Source organism: Nipponia nippon, unplaced genomic scaffold, assembly GCF_047370975.1.
Source record: "Nipponia nippon isolate SJK-2023a ecotype South Korea unplaced genomic scaffold, ASM4737097v1 scaffold_8, whole genome shotgun sequence".
Lineage (NCBI taxonomy): Eukaryota > Metazoa > Chordata > Aves > Pelecaniformes > Threskiornithidae > Nipponia > Nipponia nippon.
The window spans coordinates 46,262,466-46,276,836 of NW_028262402.1; the positions used below are offsets into that span (position 1 = coordinate 46,262,466).

At 61.8% G+C, this 14,371-nt stretch overlaps 2 protein-coding genes across 12 annotated transcripts; both read left to right on the forward strand.

Annotated features, from left to right (window-relative positions):
• Positions 1-98: 98 nt before the first annotated feature.
• On the forward strand, positions 99-6,541 carry LOC148050592 (sperm-associated antigen 4 protein-like). Of its 6 annotated transcripts, XM_087742056.1 has the most exons (13): positions 99-643; positions 897-1,072; positions 1,797-1,876; positions 2,315-2,396; positions 2,599-2,669; positions 3,047-3,108; positions 3,295-3,338; positions 3,605-3,701; positions 3,905-3,974; positions 4,527-4,627; positions 5,198-5,365; positions 5,718-5,807; positions 6,364-6,541. In XM_087742056.1, exons 1-13 carry the CDS (start codon positions 356-358, stop codon positions 6,517-6,519), a joined length of 1,485 nt encoding a protein of 494 aa, XP_087598182.1. In that variant the 5' UTR covers positions 99-355; the 3' UTR covers positions 6,520-6,541. The 6 variants fall into 6 exon arrangements, with proteins under 6 accessions (XP_087598182.1, XP_087598183.1, XP_087598188.1 ...); XM_087742057.1 differs by having other exon boundaries at positions 99-1,072; XM_087742062.1 differs by lacking the exon at positions 1,797-1,876 and having other exon boundaries at positions 99-1,072.
• A 1,081-nt stretch (positions 6,542-7,622) lies between these two features.
• Positions 7,623-14,056, forward strand: LOC148050593 (sperm-associated antigen 4 protein-like). Of its 6 annotated transcripts, XM_087742098.1 has the most exons (13): positions 7,623-8,167; positions 8,421-8,596; positions 9,320-9,399; positions 9,839-9,920; positions 10,123-10,193; positions 10,571-10,632; positions 10,819-10,862; positions 11,129-11,225; positions 11,429-11,498; positions 12,051-12,151; positions 12,722-12,889; positions 13,242-13,331; positions 13,888-14,056. In XM_087742098.1, the coding sequence occupies exons 1-13, from the start codon at positions 7,880-7,882 to the stop codon at positions 14,041-14,043; spliced, it is 1,485 nt and encodes a 494-aa protein (XP_087598224.1). In that variant the 5' UTR covers positions 7,623-7,879; the 3' UTR covers positions 14,044-14,056. The 6 variants fall into 6 exon arrangements, with proteins under 6 accessions (XP_087598224.1, XP_087598225.1, XP_087598228.1 ...); XM_087742099.1 differs by having other exon boundaries at positions 7,623-8,596; XM_087742102.1 differs by lacking the exon at positions 9,320-9,399 and having other exon boundaries at positions 7,623-8,596.
• Positions 14,057-14,371: the final 315 nt, after the last annotated feature.

Genomic DNA, 14,371 nt, shown 5'->3' on the forward strand with positions numbered 1-14,371 from the left:
GGGCCCACACGGCTCCTAGGGAACAGGTATGAGGGCTCGCTCCTCCTCGGAGCATCAGCTGGCAGGTGGGACACACAGAGCCTGATGGGGGGCTGCGGAAACAGTACGGGGAAGCCAGCAAGGGCTGTGGGCAGAGTAACAGCCCCAGAGCTTGAGAAACCCACCGTGAGTGGGGAAGAGGCTCAGCTGGAAGCCCCTCTGACCCCCCTGGTCCAAACCCTGCCATCCTGCTGCTCACAAAGTCCTTTGGCACGAGGGCCGCTGCCCCATCTCGCCCCACAAAGGAGTTGTTGGAGCCTGGCAGTACACCCTCCTTTCTCTACACACGCTGTGGTGGGTTGACCCCAGCAGACCGATGCTCAGCCAGGCCCCAAGCAATGGCTACTTTGGAAAGACCAAAAGCCCAGGCTTTATTGCGGAGCATGGGGTTACATGGCAGGCAAGAGCCCTGTGGTCAGTGTGGGTCGGCTGTCCCTGCTGTGTCCCCTCCCAGCCTCTCACCCAGCCTCGGCCTACTCGCTCAGGGACATGCAGAGAGAAACAGAGGAAGCCTTGGCGCTCTGCAAGCACTGTTCAGCACGAGCTAAAACACCAGCTGGTGTGCTTTCAACAGTCCAGTCACAAACCCAAAACACAGCGCCAGGTGGGTGCCGGGGTCTCTCTCTGAACCCCTGCCCCCCGGTAGCTCCGTCTGTGATGTCATAGCCATGACCTCACACCGTACGGGGCCAGGCCACTGTGAAGTCAAGGCTGGCCACCCTGCACCGCAGCACTGGGGGCCACAACCTCCCACCTGGAAGGAGCTCGCCGTGTCCTGGGGGCTGTGTGCCCGTGGCAGGCGTTCTCCTCCCAGCAATCAGTTTGGGGCTCTCGCCTGAGTGACCTCCCCTGGGCAGGCAACGCTCCTGCGGCAGAAGGAGGACACCCAGGCTTGCAGGGGACCTTCATTTCTCCCCAAGATGAGGCAGAGAAAGGCTCCTGCAAGAGCACAAGGCGCTGCCCTGTCAAGGAGGAGAGCCAGCAGCAACGTGGGCGGATGTGCAGCTGGGCCCACTCAGGTCCTCGAGAACAGGTACGAGGATTTCTTCCTCCTGGGGACGTTGGCTGGCAGGGGGGACCCACAGAGCCTAAAGGGGCACTGGGGGGACCGATGGAGAAGCTGGCGAGCACTGTGGGTCCCAGGGCTTGGGAAAGCCGCCGTGAGTGTGGAAGAGGCTCAGCTGAAAGCCTCGCTGAACCCCCGGGCCAAACCCCACAGTCCTGCTGCTCGGGGTCCCACCATGACACTGGGAAGTTCCTGCTGCTCTCCAGCACAAGCCGTTTCTGGGCACCTGGAGCAACCACCGTGCAGGTGTGTCTGGGTAGCCTCTGGCAGAGCCGCGGGAGAGCTCAGCCCTCTCCCCGCCAGGCCTCCCTGGCAAAGGGCGGCTGCAAAGTCCTGGTGGGTCTCTGCCGAGGGCGAGAAGCCTTGGGGGCTGTTCCAGAGAGGGCTCTGGCCATCATGCTGCAGAGGCCCCGGGAAGAGGTGGGGGCTTTGGAGGACAGCAGCTGCTCCCCTCTCCCCAAAGAGCACCAGGCCGCTGAGATGCCTGCCCAGGGGCAGGTTGGTGCTATGGGGGCCAGGGGGCAGTCGCGGTAAGAAGCAGCTGTGCCACCCCGCTCTGCGGCTTCTTCCGCCCTGTCTCACCACGTCTCCTGGGAGGCTTCACAAAGCCTGTCTTCTGGCCAGGGCCTTGCCTCGCCTCGCACGGCATGGAGACGGTGCAAAACAGTGCTCCATCTTTTTCCTCCCATAGCTGCACCTGCTCTCAGGAGGACCAGGGCACCAGCTGGGAAGGGCCAGCATGCTCCAGCTGCCATACAGGAGACAATGAGCGTAAGCTCAGCGCTGCCTTTCACCCCATGTTTGCACCAAGCCTGCCTGGCTCAGCCGGGACCTACAGCCCTGCAGAACCGGCGTCATCCTGCCCCGACCGACGCCTGGGGCCACCTCCCCTACGTGACCGTGGGAACCTGGCTACCACGTCCATGTCTTTGTGGGATACTGTAGTAATCATGGGGTAGCCCAGTACGGTAGAGGCCCAGAGGCCAAAGCCTCATCCACCCTCCCTCCCTAGCCGCACCCTCAGTGCCCTGCCTGCTAGGGGATCCTGCCCGGCCCTCCGCCCCCCGCTGCCAGGGTGCAACCAGCTGCCCCCCTCTCCAGGGCATAACCCTGGCCCTGGCAGTGCACCTCCCCGCAGGGGGCTGGCACACGCCCTGACAGGCATCCTCCAGAAGGGTCCTCAGGCTTTTCTCCATTTTTTTCGCCCAGGGTTGGTCCTCAGCATTGCTTACAGCCTGGCAACGGCCATGCTTTACCTCCACAGATGCCTCAGCACAGGCGTCTCCACCCTGTGAGTACGACGCGTGTCTGCTCTGGACACAGAGACAGGGGGTGCCAGTGGGACAGGGCGAGCGGCGGGGGCTGGAGGTGCTCCCCACCAGGAGACCCCCTGGCTCCCCTCTAAATTGCTGCTCCTCAACTGTAAGAGAAAACCCCCCTGTGCAGGCCTCTGCCCTTAGGCACTGCTAACACCAGGACTTACTCTTTTTCAGGAAAGAGGTCATCACCCTGAAAACGGAGAGGCTCTCCACGATCCTCTTCTTGATGAGCCTAGCTGCTCTCGGTGAGTATTCACCCCCTGTCAGCAGAGGCACAGAGGTGGGGGCTGTGAGCTTCAGCATGAGGGAGAGGCACTGGAGCACCCGTGGGGCCCTTCCAGCCTCCCACCTTTGCCGGTCTGGGAGGTCGTGAGATGCTCGCTACATGCAGGGGAAATGGGGCGTAGCTGTGGGGTGCCAAGCATGCCCAGGAACCAAGGCTGTGCAGAGCCCCAAGGCCAAAGGAAAGGGTCCCTGCTTGGATCTGCAGCCTCTTTCTGCACCCCCTCCCCATATCCTCAGCCAGCCTCTTGCCACCTTTGGTGTGGGAGGAGACCGCCTCACTACAGGGTTTGTGAGAAACTCTGGTCAAGTAACTCTCTCTTGGTGATGTGAATTACAGCTGGTGCCTACTGCGGGACCTCACTCCTCGTGTGGATGCTGTGGACAAGGAGTGTGCCACAGGTCAGTGGGACAGGAAAGTCCCGCAAAGGAGCACGGCTGGGGGTGGGTGGGTAAACTGGCCAGTCCTCCGGTTCCAGGCAGTGACCCACGGAAGCGGCAGCAGCTTCTGCCGTGCCTTCCTAGAGCTGCCGGCTCTGGAAAGCCCCGGCAGCCCGGGGACTCAAATGGAGAGCCTTTCTCTTTCAGGTGCTGCTGGAGCAGCTGGCTGCAGACGAGCTGATGTCCCTGCGGTAAAAGCCCTCTCCTCTCTCCTGACCTGCAGCACATTGGGTGGGGTAGCGGCAGATGAGCCCATGCTATCTGCACTCACGTGCGCGGCGCCTAGGGCTCGTGCCTTTCGCTCCTGCCTGGGCCTTCTGCTAAGCCTGGAGGGGGAGGGAAGCCCTTGCAAACTGGGGAAAGAAAAGGGGGCTCGAGCACCTCTCCTCCCGAGCTTGGAGGCTCTGGGAGGGGCTGGGCAGCTCTCTGACAAGATCTGCTTTCCTGGGGACTGCAGGAACGTGCTTGCTGTGTGGGGGGAGAAATCCCAAGAGCTGCAACAGCTGAGGGCTGAGGTAGCGCGCCTGGCTGCAGAGATCGGCGCTATGAAGAAGGTGATGCTGCACTTTGGGAAAGAGGGCTGGGATGAGCAGGGCCCCACACAAGGCCCTTCCTGGCCCAGTTCCTGGGCTTTTCCTGCTCAGCCCACACGCTCATCCCTTGCCAGGGGCTGCCGGTGGAACTTCTCCAAGTAAAGCCCCTTCCCCTGGCCAGGTCTAACGTGATCGTTTCCCCTGTTCCTTTGTGTCTTTCCCAGGAAGCAGAGCAAATGAGAGAGGCAATGTCTGCAACCACACAGGCGCCTGACTGGGCTCTGAAAAGCGCAGGTACAGACGGACGTCAGGTCCATGCAAGAAAGTCTCGTCGTGCTGGGCTCGTGCTTGGCAGTCCCCAAAGCAGGCTGTGCCGCAGACTCTGCTCTCCGAGGCAGAGGGAGGTGGGACCAAATCACGGGGCCCAAGAGCATGACTGTGGCAGAGCAGCTCCCTTGGGCTCACCCCAGTCCTGCCTTCGGGACCCTCGCTGGAGCCCCGGCCGTGCCCCTGACAGCATTTCTGCCCTCTCCCTCTCCGCTGAGCTTTCCTGGGGCGTGAAAGCGTATGGCTGGGTCATCCTCTGCTGTTGACGCAGCGGGGCCTTGGCTTGGGTCTGCTGCCCTTCCCGTGGGGGCTTGCTGTCTCCCAGCACCAGCACACCTTCTCTTTGTGCGGCTGGGAGAGACACCATCACCGGGCACGGGGGTCCCCTCCTTGCTTGGGGCACCTCCGAACGTGCGGTGCTGCATGTGGGGCTGGCAGGCAGCCTTAGAAGTCGCCTGCAGAGACCAGGTCCTCCGAGCCTGGGGCCTCCTGCAGTCAGCTGCTCTCTTCTCCCTTCAGGGGCTGCCATCGACCTGCAGAGATCATCCGGCAGCTCTGCATGGCTCTGCAGAGTGTTTGCGTTCCTGTGTACTCCCCCCCTTCTGGATACCTTTGTGCAGGTACAGGAGCAGAAACTGCCAGTGCTGCTTCTCTTGCCTCTTATAAAGTTGGGGGCAAGCCCTGGGGCGTCTCCCCTCAGGCCAGCGGTATTGCTGACGGCCACGGCACTGGTCCAGTGCCTGGTGCCTGAGGTCTCACACAGGGCTTGGCTCCCAAGAAAAGAGCAGCTGCCCTCAGAAGGGGGCTGAGCTGAGCTGAGCTGAGCTGAGCTGAGCTTCCTGCCCACCATCCCTGGTCACTGGTGGGTGAAGGCGCTTCTCCTTCAGGACCACGTTTCCCTGCCACAGCTCTGATTGCCCGCGTCCCCATGGGGCAGTGGAGGGTGAAGGGAGGCTGCAGAGCTGCTGGCCAAAAAGAGAGGTTTCTTGAAAGCCCTGCCTCCAGTGCAGGGGATCAGATGTTTCCCACTGGTCGGCTCTTCTCCTCTCTCCTGGGCTGGGAAGACGGCCAGGCGCCCAACACGCCATTCATTTCAAGCACAAGCAGTGCTGCCTGTGCTTCTGGCTGCACGGGAGCGCAGCGGGCCCCATCACGCCCTCGCCTTCATTGCTCTTGCCCTCTGCTTTCAGCCGGATGCTTCCCCAGGATACTGCTGGCCTTTCCAAGGCTCTCGGAGCGAGGTGCTAATCCGGTTGCCCGCACTAGTACGACCGATAGCCATCACCGTACAGCACACCTCAAAGATAACCGCTCCGCTGGGGACTGTCAGCAGTGCTCCTCGAGATTTCGTGGTCTCTGTAAGTCTCTGCTGGGCAACTGGGGGCTGGGACCTGGCCGCAGGGAAAAGCTGTAACGGGGACTTGCTGCTCTCTGCACATCTGCCGAGATCCGTGTGCTCCCAAGCACTGCCGTTCCCTGAGGGCCCATCTCAAGTGACGTGCAGGGTGGTGTCACCCCTCCTCAGACTTGCTCAGCACAGTTTGGCCCAGCACCTCCGGGCCCCTGAGCAACACACAAGGAGGAGACTCAGCCCCACTGCACCCTGCACCAGACCGCACTGAAGCTGCGGGCGCTGGGTGCGCATCTAGCATGAGCGTTTCCTCGTGGTCAGGTTGAGCCTGACCTGCTCCCCTGCGCTTTATCTCCAAGGGACTGGATGAGGAAGGCAAGGACGAAACTCTGCTGGGGACATTCACCTACGCCGTGCAGAAAGAGCCGGCACAGACCTTCTCTCTGCAGGTACCGGGCGTGCGTGTGGGCAAGAGGCCAGGGCAGAAATGCCGGTTTGCCAGCAAGTCGCTGGCAGAAGGAGTGTGGATGGTCCCTGCCAGCGCAGGGGCCCGACCCTGGTCGAGAGAAACATCGGTGGGATCAGGAGGGAGAGCGGCATCTGGCAGGGCGGCAAAAGCAGATCGCTGTGCTGTTGGCCCCGCAGCCGTGTGGGTCTGCGGAGCTGCCTGGCTGCACCCGCCGGGCAGGCGGTGGCAGGGAGGACGCCCAGCACCTTGCCCCGGCAGCAGGACTTTCCCTGGGCCCCGCTTCCCCGGCACCGGCGAGCCTCAGGTTTCCACAGCTGCCTGCCACGCTCTCTGAGGCCGGGCTTTTGCTCTGCAGGGGCACAGGGGTCCTTTGCTGCCTGGGTGGGAGAAGGGAAGGAGGGACAAGCTGCCTCTCTGGCCAGGGTGGCAGCTGGTCCCGGAGCAGGGGCCGGGCTGGCAGAGGAAGACGCGTGAAGCCTGCTTTCACTCTTTACACCCCAGGAGTGACGCTGCCTTTTGCTGTGGTTTCTTTGCAGAATGGGATCCGCAAAGCCTTTTGGTTTTTGAAACTTGGCATACAGAGCAACTGGGGAAAACCAGGATACACCTGCATTTATCGAGTGCAGGTGCATGGGAAGACAGCGGAAACGAATGCCATCGGCCAGACACATGTGCAGATCTTCCAGCAATAAGAATTAAAGAGGAAAATGGAGGAACAGACCAGAGGGATGTGGTTTATTCATCTGCTGCAGAGCAATGTCGTTGCAGAGGCCTTCCAAAGCAGACAACTTCTGCCTTTCCCAGGCTGAGGCCTTCCTCGGGCTTTCCACTTTCTCTCTGCCACGGGGACGTTGGCTAACCGAGCAAAGGGAGACAACGCTCCCGTAGCCTTTCCTTGCCTAAGGTCCTTGATGAAATCCTTTGGCACGAGGGCCACTGCCCCATCTCGCCCCATGAAGGAGCTGTCGGAGCTTGGCAGCGTTTGGGGGTCATGATCCCCGCAGCACGTGCCCATTCCGCTCAGGGCACACCTTGGCTCTGGGGACTGCGGTGCGGCCATGGCTGGGACCCTTGAGGGCTCTGAAGCTCTGGCACCAAGGCTCCTGCCGGAGTTTCACAGTTCCTGCAGTTACTGTAGTCCCAGGCCAGGTCTAGGGCTTGGCCATATTGCCCACCAGCATCTGTCACAAACCCAAACCAACTTATTGCTTCGGGGAATTTCTCCCCAGCTCATTGACTTCCCCAGGAGCAACCTAGTAACTACTGCTCCTCGTAGTGAAGGGAAAGAAACGCAAAGAAATCCCCTAGGAAAGACAGCCCTGCTCCCTTCGGACACCGCTCCCCACAGCCTCCTTCAGGGCAGCCATTTTCTTCCCCCCTCTCCTCCCACCCTGACACGTCTGCTCCTCTCTCTCCGCCCTCACCGCCCGGCTGGATAGTCCTCTGATTGGTTCAGAGCCACCACACCCTTCCCTGATTGGTTCCGGTCTGCACATGGTGGGCGGGATCGGTTCTGCCCCCTGCAGAGCTGACTGGCGCTGGCTGTGACAGGCCCAGGGCAGTCCCAGATGTCCTCCTCCACAGCTGGGTCTTGAGCACCCCCGGGCACTGTGAGCCACCACCTCTGGCCTGAAAGGACCACGCCGCGTCCTGGTGGCTCTGTGCCGATGGCAGGCACGCTCCTTCCAGGAATAGCTGGGCCCACACGGCTCCTAGGGAACAGGTATGAGGGCTCGCTCCTCCTCGGAGCATCAGCTGGCAGGTGGGACACACAGAGCCTGATGGGGGGCTGCGGAAACAGTACGGGGAAGCCAGCAAGGGCTGTGGGCAGAGTAACAGCCCCAGAGCTTGAGAAACCCACCGTGAGTGGGGAAGAGGCTCAGCTGGAAGCCCCTCTGACCCCCCTGGTCCAAACCCTGCCATCCTGCTGCTCACAAAGTCCTTTGGCACGAGGGCCGCTGCCCCATCTCGCCCCACAAAGGAGTTGTTGGAGCCTGGCAGTACACCCTCCTTTCTCTACACACGCTGTGGTGGGTTGACCCCAGCAGACCGATGCTCAGCCAGGCCCCAAGCAATGGCTACTTTGGAAAGACCAAAAGCCCAGGCTTTATTGCGGAGCATGGGGTTACATGGCAGGCAAGAGCCCTGTGGTCAGTGTGGGTCGGCTGTCCCTGCTGTGTCCCCTCCCAGCCTCTCACCCAGCCTCGGCCTACTCGCTCAGGGACATGCAGAGAGAAACAGAGGAAGCCTTGGCGCTCTGCAAGCACTGTTCAGCACGAGCTAAAACACCAGCTGGTGTGCTTTCAACAGTCCAGTCACAAACCCAAAACACAGCGCCAGGTGGGTGCCGGGGTCTCTCTCTGAACCCCTGCCCCCCGGTAGCTCCGTCTGTGATGTCATAGCCATGACCTCACACCGTACGGGGCCAGGCCACTGTGAAGTCAAGGCTGGCCACCCTGCACCGCAGCACTGGGGGCCACAACCTCCCACCTGGAAGGAGCTCGCCGTGTCCTGGGGGCTGTGTGCCCGTGGCAGGCGTTCTCCTCCCAGCAATCAGTTTGGGGCTCTCGCCTGAGTGACCTCCCCTGGGCAGGCAACGCTCCTGCGGCAGAAGGAGGACACCCAGGCTTGCAGGGGACCTTCATTTCTCCCCAAGATGAGGCAGAGAAAGGCTCCTGCAAGAGCACAAGGCGCTGCCCTGTCAAGGAGGAGAGCCAGCAGCAACGTGGGCGGATGTGCAGCTGGGCCCACTCAGGTCCTCGAGAACAGGTACGAGGATTTCTTCCTCCTGGGGACGTTGGCTGGCAGGGGGACCCACAGAGCCTAAAGGGGCACTGGGGGGACCGATGGAGAAGCTGGCGAGCACTGTGGGTCCCAGGGCTTGGGAAAGCCGCCGTGAGTGTGGAAGAGGCTCAGCTGAAAGCCTCGCTGAACCCCCGGGCCAAACCCCACAGTCCTGCTGCTCGGGGTCCCACCATGACACTGGGAAGTTCCTGCTGCTCTCCAGCACAAGCCGTTTCTGGGCACCTGGAGCAACCACCGTGCAGGTGTGTCTGGGTAGCCTCTGGCAGAGCCGCGGGAGAGCTCAGCCCTCTCCCCGCCAGGCCTCCCTGGCAAAGGGCGGCTGCAAAGTCCTGGTGGGTCTCTGCCGAGGGCGAGAAGCCTTGGGGGCTGTTCCAGAGAGGGCTCTGGCCATCATGCTGCAGAGGCCCCGGGAAGAGGTGGGGGCTTTGGAGGACAGCAGCTGCTCCCCTCTCCCCAAAGAGCACCAGGCCGCTGAGATGCCTGCCCAGGGGCAGGTTGGTGCTATGGGGGCCAGGGGGCAGTCGCGGTAAGAAGCAGCTGTGCCACCCCGCTCTGCGGCTTCTTCCGCCCTGTCTCACCACGTCTCCTGGGAGGCTTCACAAAGCCTGTCTTCTGGCCAGGGCCTTGCCTCGCCTCGCACGGCATGGAGACGGTGCAAAACAGTGCTCCATCTTTTTCCTCCCATAGCTGCACCTGCTCTCAGGAGGACCAGGGCACCAGCTGGGAAGGGCCAGCATGCTCCAGCTGCCATACAGGAGACAATGAGCGTAAGCTCAGCGCTGCCTTTCACCCCATGTTTGCACCAAGCCTGCCTGGCTCAGCCGGGACCTACAGCCCTGCAGAACCGGCGTCATCCTGCCCCGACCGACGCCTGGGGCCACCTCCCCTACGTGACCGTGGGAACCTGGCTACCACGTCCATGTCTTTGTGGGATACTGTAGTAATCATGGGGTAGCCCAGTACGGTAGAGGCCCAGAGGCCAAAGCCTCATCCACCCTCCCTCCCTAGCCGCACCCTCAGTGCCCTGCCTGCTAGGGGATCCTGCCCGGCCCTCCGCCCCCCGCTGCCAGGGTGCAACCAGCTGCCCCCCTCTCCAGGGCATAACCCTGGCCCTGGCAGTGCACCTCCCCGCAGGGGGCTGGCACACGCCCTGACAGGCATCCTCCAGAAGGGTCCTCAGGCTTTTCTCCATTTTTTTTCGCCCAGGGTTGGTCCTCAGCATTGCTTACAGCCTGGCAACGGCCATGCTTTACCTCCACAGATGCCTCAGCACAGGCGTCTCCACCCTGTGAGTACGACGCGTGTCTGCTGTGGACACAGAGACAGGGGGTGCCAGTGGGACAGGGCGAGCGGCGGGGGCTGGAGGTGCTCCCCACCAGGAGACCCCCTGGCTCCCCTCTAAATTGCTGCTCCTCAACTGTAAGAGAAAACCCCCCTGTGCAGGCCTCTGCCCTTAGGCACTGCTAACACCAGGACTTACTCTTTTTCAGGAAAGAGGTCATCACCCTGAAAACGGAGAGGCTCTCCACGATCCTCTTCTTGATGAGCCTAGCTGCTCTCGGTGAGTATTCACCCCCTGTCAGCAGAGGCACAGAGGTGGGGGCTGTGAGCTTCAGCATGAGGGAGAGGCACTGGAGCACCCGTGGGGCCCTTCCAGCCTCCCACCTTTGCCGGTCTGGGAGGTCGTGAGATGCTCGCTACATGCAGGGGAAATGGGGCGTAGCTGTGGGGTGCCAAGCATGCCCAGGAACCAAGGCTGTGCAGAGCCCCAAGGCCAAAGGAAAGGGTCCCTGCTTGGATCTGCAGCCTCTTTCTGCACCCCCTCCCCATATCCTCAGCCAGCCTCTTGCCACCTTTGGTGTGGGAGGAGACCGCCTCACTACAGGGTTTGTGAGAAACTCTGGTCAAGTAACTCTCTCTTGGTGATGTGAATTACAGCTGGTGCCTACTGCGGGACCTCACTCCTCGTGTGGATGCTGTGGACAAGGAGTGTGCCACAGGTCAGTGGGACAGGAAAGTCCCGCAAAGGAGCACGGCTGGGGGTGGGTGGGTAAACTGGCCAGTCCTCCGGTTCCAGGCAGTGACCCACGGAAGCGGCAGCAGCTTCTGCCGTGCCTTCCTAGAGCTGCCGGCTCTGGAAAGCCCCGGCAGCCCGGGGACTCAAATGGAGAGCCTTTCTCTTTCAGGTGCTGCTGGAGCAGCTGGCTGCAGACGAGCTGATGTCCCTGCGGTAAAAGCCCTCTCCTCTCTCCTGACCTGCAGCACATTGGGTGGGGTAGCGGCAGATGAGCCCATGCTATCTGCACTCACGTGCGCGGCGCCTAGGGCTCGTGCCTTTCGCTCCTGCCTGGGCCTTCTGCTAAGCCTGGAGGGGGAGGGAAGCCCTTGCAAACTGGGGAAAGAAAAGGGGGCTCGAGCACCTCTCCTCCCGAGCTTGGAGGCTCTGGGAGGGGCTGGGCAGCTCTCTGACAAGATCTGCTTTCCTGGGGACTGCAGGAACGTGCTTGCTGTGTGGGGAGAGAAATCCCAAGAGCTGCAACAGCTGAGGGCTGAGGTAGCGCGCCTGGCTGCAGAGATCGGCGCTATGAAGAAGGTGATGCTGCACTTTGGGAAAGAGGGCTGGGATGAGCAGGGCCCCACACAAGGCCCTTCCTGGCCCAGTTCCTGGGCTTTTCCTGCTCAGCCCACACGCTCATCCCTTGCCAGGGGCTGCCGGTGGAACTTCTCCAAGTAAAGCCCCTTCCCCTGGCCAGGTCTAACGTGATCGTTTCCCCTGTTCCTTTGTGTCTTTCCCAGGAAGCAGAGCAAATGAGAGAGGCAATGTCTGCAACCACACAGGCGCCTGACTGGGCTCTGAAAAGCGCAGGTACAGACGGACGTCAGGTCCACGCAAGAAAGTCTCGTCGTGCTGGGCTCGTGCTTGGCAGTCCCCAAAGCAGGCTGTGCCGCAGACTCTGCTCTCCGAGGCAGAGGGAGGTGGGACCAAATCACGGGGCCCAAGAGCATGACTGTGGCAGAGCAGCTCCCTTGGGCTCACCCCAGTCCCGCCTTCGGGACCCTCGCTGGAGCCCCGGCCGTGCCCCTGACAGCATTTCTGCCCTCTCCCTCTCCGCTGAGCTTTCCTGGGGCGTGAAAGCGTATGGCTGGGTCATCCTCTGCTGTTGACGCAGCGGGGCCTTGGCTTGGGTCTGCTGCCCTTCCCGTGGGGGCTTGCTGTCTCCCAGCACCAGCACACCTTCTCTTTGTGCGGCTGGGAGAGACACCATCACCGGGCACGGGGATCCCCTCCTTGCTTGGGGCACCTCCGAACGTGCGGTGCTGCATGTGGGGCTGGCAGGCAGCCTTAGAAGTCGCCTGCAGAGACCAGGTCCTCCGAGCCTGGGGCCTCCTGCAGTCAGCTGCTCTCTTCTCCCTTCAGGGGCTGCCATCGACCTGCAGAGATCATCCGGCAGCTCTGCATGGCTCTGCAGAGTGTTTGCGTTCCTGTGTACTCCCCCCCTTCTGGATACCTTTGTGCAGGTACAGGAGCAGAAACTGCCAGTGCTGCTTCTCTTGCCTCTTATAAAGTTGGGGGCAAGCCCTGGGGCGTCTCCCCTCAGGCCAGCGGTATTGCTGACGGCCACGGCACTGGTCCAGTGCCTGGTGCCTGAGGTCTCACACAGGGCTTGGCTCCCAAGAAAAGAGCAGCTGCCCTCAGAAGGGGGCTGAGCTGAGCTGAGCTGAGCTGAGCTGAGCTTCCTGCCCACCATCCCTGGTCACTGGTGGGTGAAGGCGCTTCTCCTTCAGGACCACGTTTCCCTGCCACAGCTCTGATTGCCCGCGTCCCCATGGGGCAGTGGAGGGTGAAGGGAGGCTGCAGAGCTGCTGGCCAAAAAGAGAGGTTTCTTGAAAGCCCTGCCTCCAGTGCAGGGGATCAGATGTTTCCCACTGGTCGGCTCTTCTCCTCTCTCCTGGGCTGGGAAGACGGCCAGGCGCCCAACACGCCATTCATTTCAAGCACAAGCAGTGCTGCCTGTGCTTCTGGCTGCACGGGAGCGCAGCGGGCCCCATCACGCCCTCGCCTTCATTGCTCTTGCCCTCTGCTTTCAGCCGGATGCTTCCCCAGGATACTGCTGGCCTTTCCAAGGCTCTCGGAGCGAGGTGCTAATCCGGTTGCCCGCACTAGTACGACCGATAGCCATCACCGTACAGCACACCTCAAAGATAACCGCTCCGCTGGGGACTGTCAGCAGTGCTCCTCGAGATTTCGTGGTCTCTGTAAGTCTCTGCTGGGCAACTGGGGGCTGGGACCTGGCCGCAGGGAAAAGCTGTAACGGGGACTTGCTGCTCTCTGCACATCTGCCGAGATCCGTGTGCTCCCAAGCACTGCCGTTCCCTGAGGGCCCATCTCAAGTGACGTGCAGGGTGGTGTCACCCCTCCTCAGACTTGCTCAGCACAGTTTGGCCCAGCACCTCCGGGCCCCTGAGCAACACACAAGGAGGAGACTCAGCCCCACTGCACCCTGCACCAGACCGCACTGAAGCTGCGGGCGCTGGGTGCGCATCTAGCATGAGCGTTTCCTCGTGGTCAGGTTGAGCCTGACCTGCTCCCCTGCGCTTTATCTCCAAGGGACTGGATGAGGAAGGCAAGGACGAAACTCTGCTGGGGACATTCACCTACGCCGTGCAGAAAGAGCCGGCACAGACCTTCTCTCTGCAGGTACCGGGCGTGCGTGTGGGCAAGAGGCCAGGGCAGAAATGCCGGTTTGCCAGCAAGTCGCTGGCAGAAGGAGTGTGGATGGTCCCTGCCAGCGCAGGGGCCCGACCCTGGTCGAGAGAAACATCGGTGGGATCAGGAGGGAGAGCGGCATCTGGCAGGGCGGCAAAAGCAGATCGTTGTGTTGTTGGCCCCGCAGCCGTGTGGGTCTGCGGAGCTGCCTGGCTGCACCCGCCGGGCAGGCGGTGGCAGGGAGGACGCCCAGCACCTTGCCCCGGCAGCAGGACTTTCCCTGGGCCCCGCTTCCCCGGCACCGGCGAGCCTCAGGTTTCCACAGCTGCCTGCCACGCTCTCTGAGGCCGGGCTTTTGCTCTGCAGGGGCACAGGGGTCCTTTGCTGCCTGGGTGGGAGAAGGGAAGGAGGGACAAGCTGCCTCTCTGGCCAGGGTGGCAGCTGGTCCCGGAGCAGGGGCCGGGCTGGCAGAGGAAGACGCGTGAAGCCTGCTTTCACTCTTTACACCCCAGGAGTGACGCTGCTTTTTGCTGTGGTTTCTTTGCAGAATGGGATCCGCAAAGCCTTTTGGTTTTTGAAACTTGGCATACAGAGCAACTGGGGAAAACCAGGATACACCTGCATTTATCGAGTGCAGGTGCATGGGAAGACAGCGGAAACGAATGCCATCGGCCAGACACATGTGCAGATCTTCCAGCAATAAGAATTAAAGAGGAAAATGGAGGAACAGACCAGAGGGATGTGGTTTATCCATCTGCTGCAGAGCAATGTCGTTGCAGAGGCCTTCCAAAGCAGACAACTTCTGCCTTTCCCAGGCTGAGGCCTTCCTCGGGCTTTCCACTTTCTCTCTGCCACGGGGACGTTGGCTAACCGAGCAAAGGGAGACGACGCTCCCGTAGCCTTTCCTTGCCTAAGGTCCTTGATGAAATCCTTTGGCACGAGGGCCACTGCCCCATCTCGCCCCACGAAGGAGCTGTCGGAGCTTGGCAGCGTTTGGGGGTCATGATCCCCGCAGCACGTGCCCATTCCGC

Bases quoted from the DNA above. Each gene is read 5' to 3' on its own strand.
- LOC148050593 (XM_087742098.1), top strand. From the start codon at position 7,880: ATGCTCAGCCAGGCCCCAAGCAATGGCTACTTTGGAAAGACCAAAAGC. The intron at 8,168-8,420 runs GTGGGTGCCGGG...TCCCCTGGGCAG, and splicing joins AACCCAAAACACAGCGCCAG to GCAACGCTCCTGCGGCAGAA. The intron at 9,400-9,838 runs GTAAGCTCAGCG...TTTTTCGCCCAG, and splicing joins CCATACAGGAGACAATGAGC to GGTTGGTCCTCAGCATTGCT.
- LOC148050592 (XM_087742056.1), top strand. From the start codon at position 356: ATGCTCAGCCAGGCCCCAAGCAATGGCTACTTTGGAAAGACCAAAAGC. The intron at 2,397-2,598 runs GTGAGTACGACG...ACTCTTTTTCAG, and splicing joins AGCACAGGCGTCTCCACCCT to GAAAGAGGTCATCACCCTGA. The intron at 2,670-3,046 runs GTGAGTATTCAC...TGTGAATTACAG, and splicing joins GATGAGCCTAGCTGCTCTCG to CTGGTGCCTACTGCGGGACC.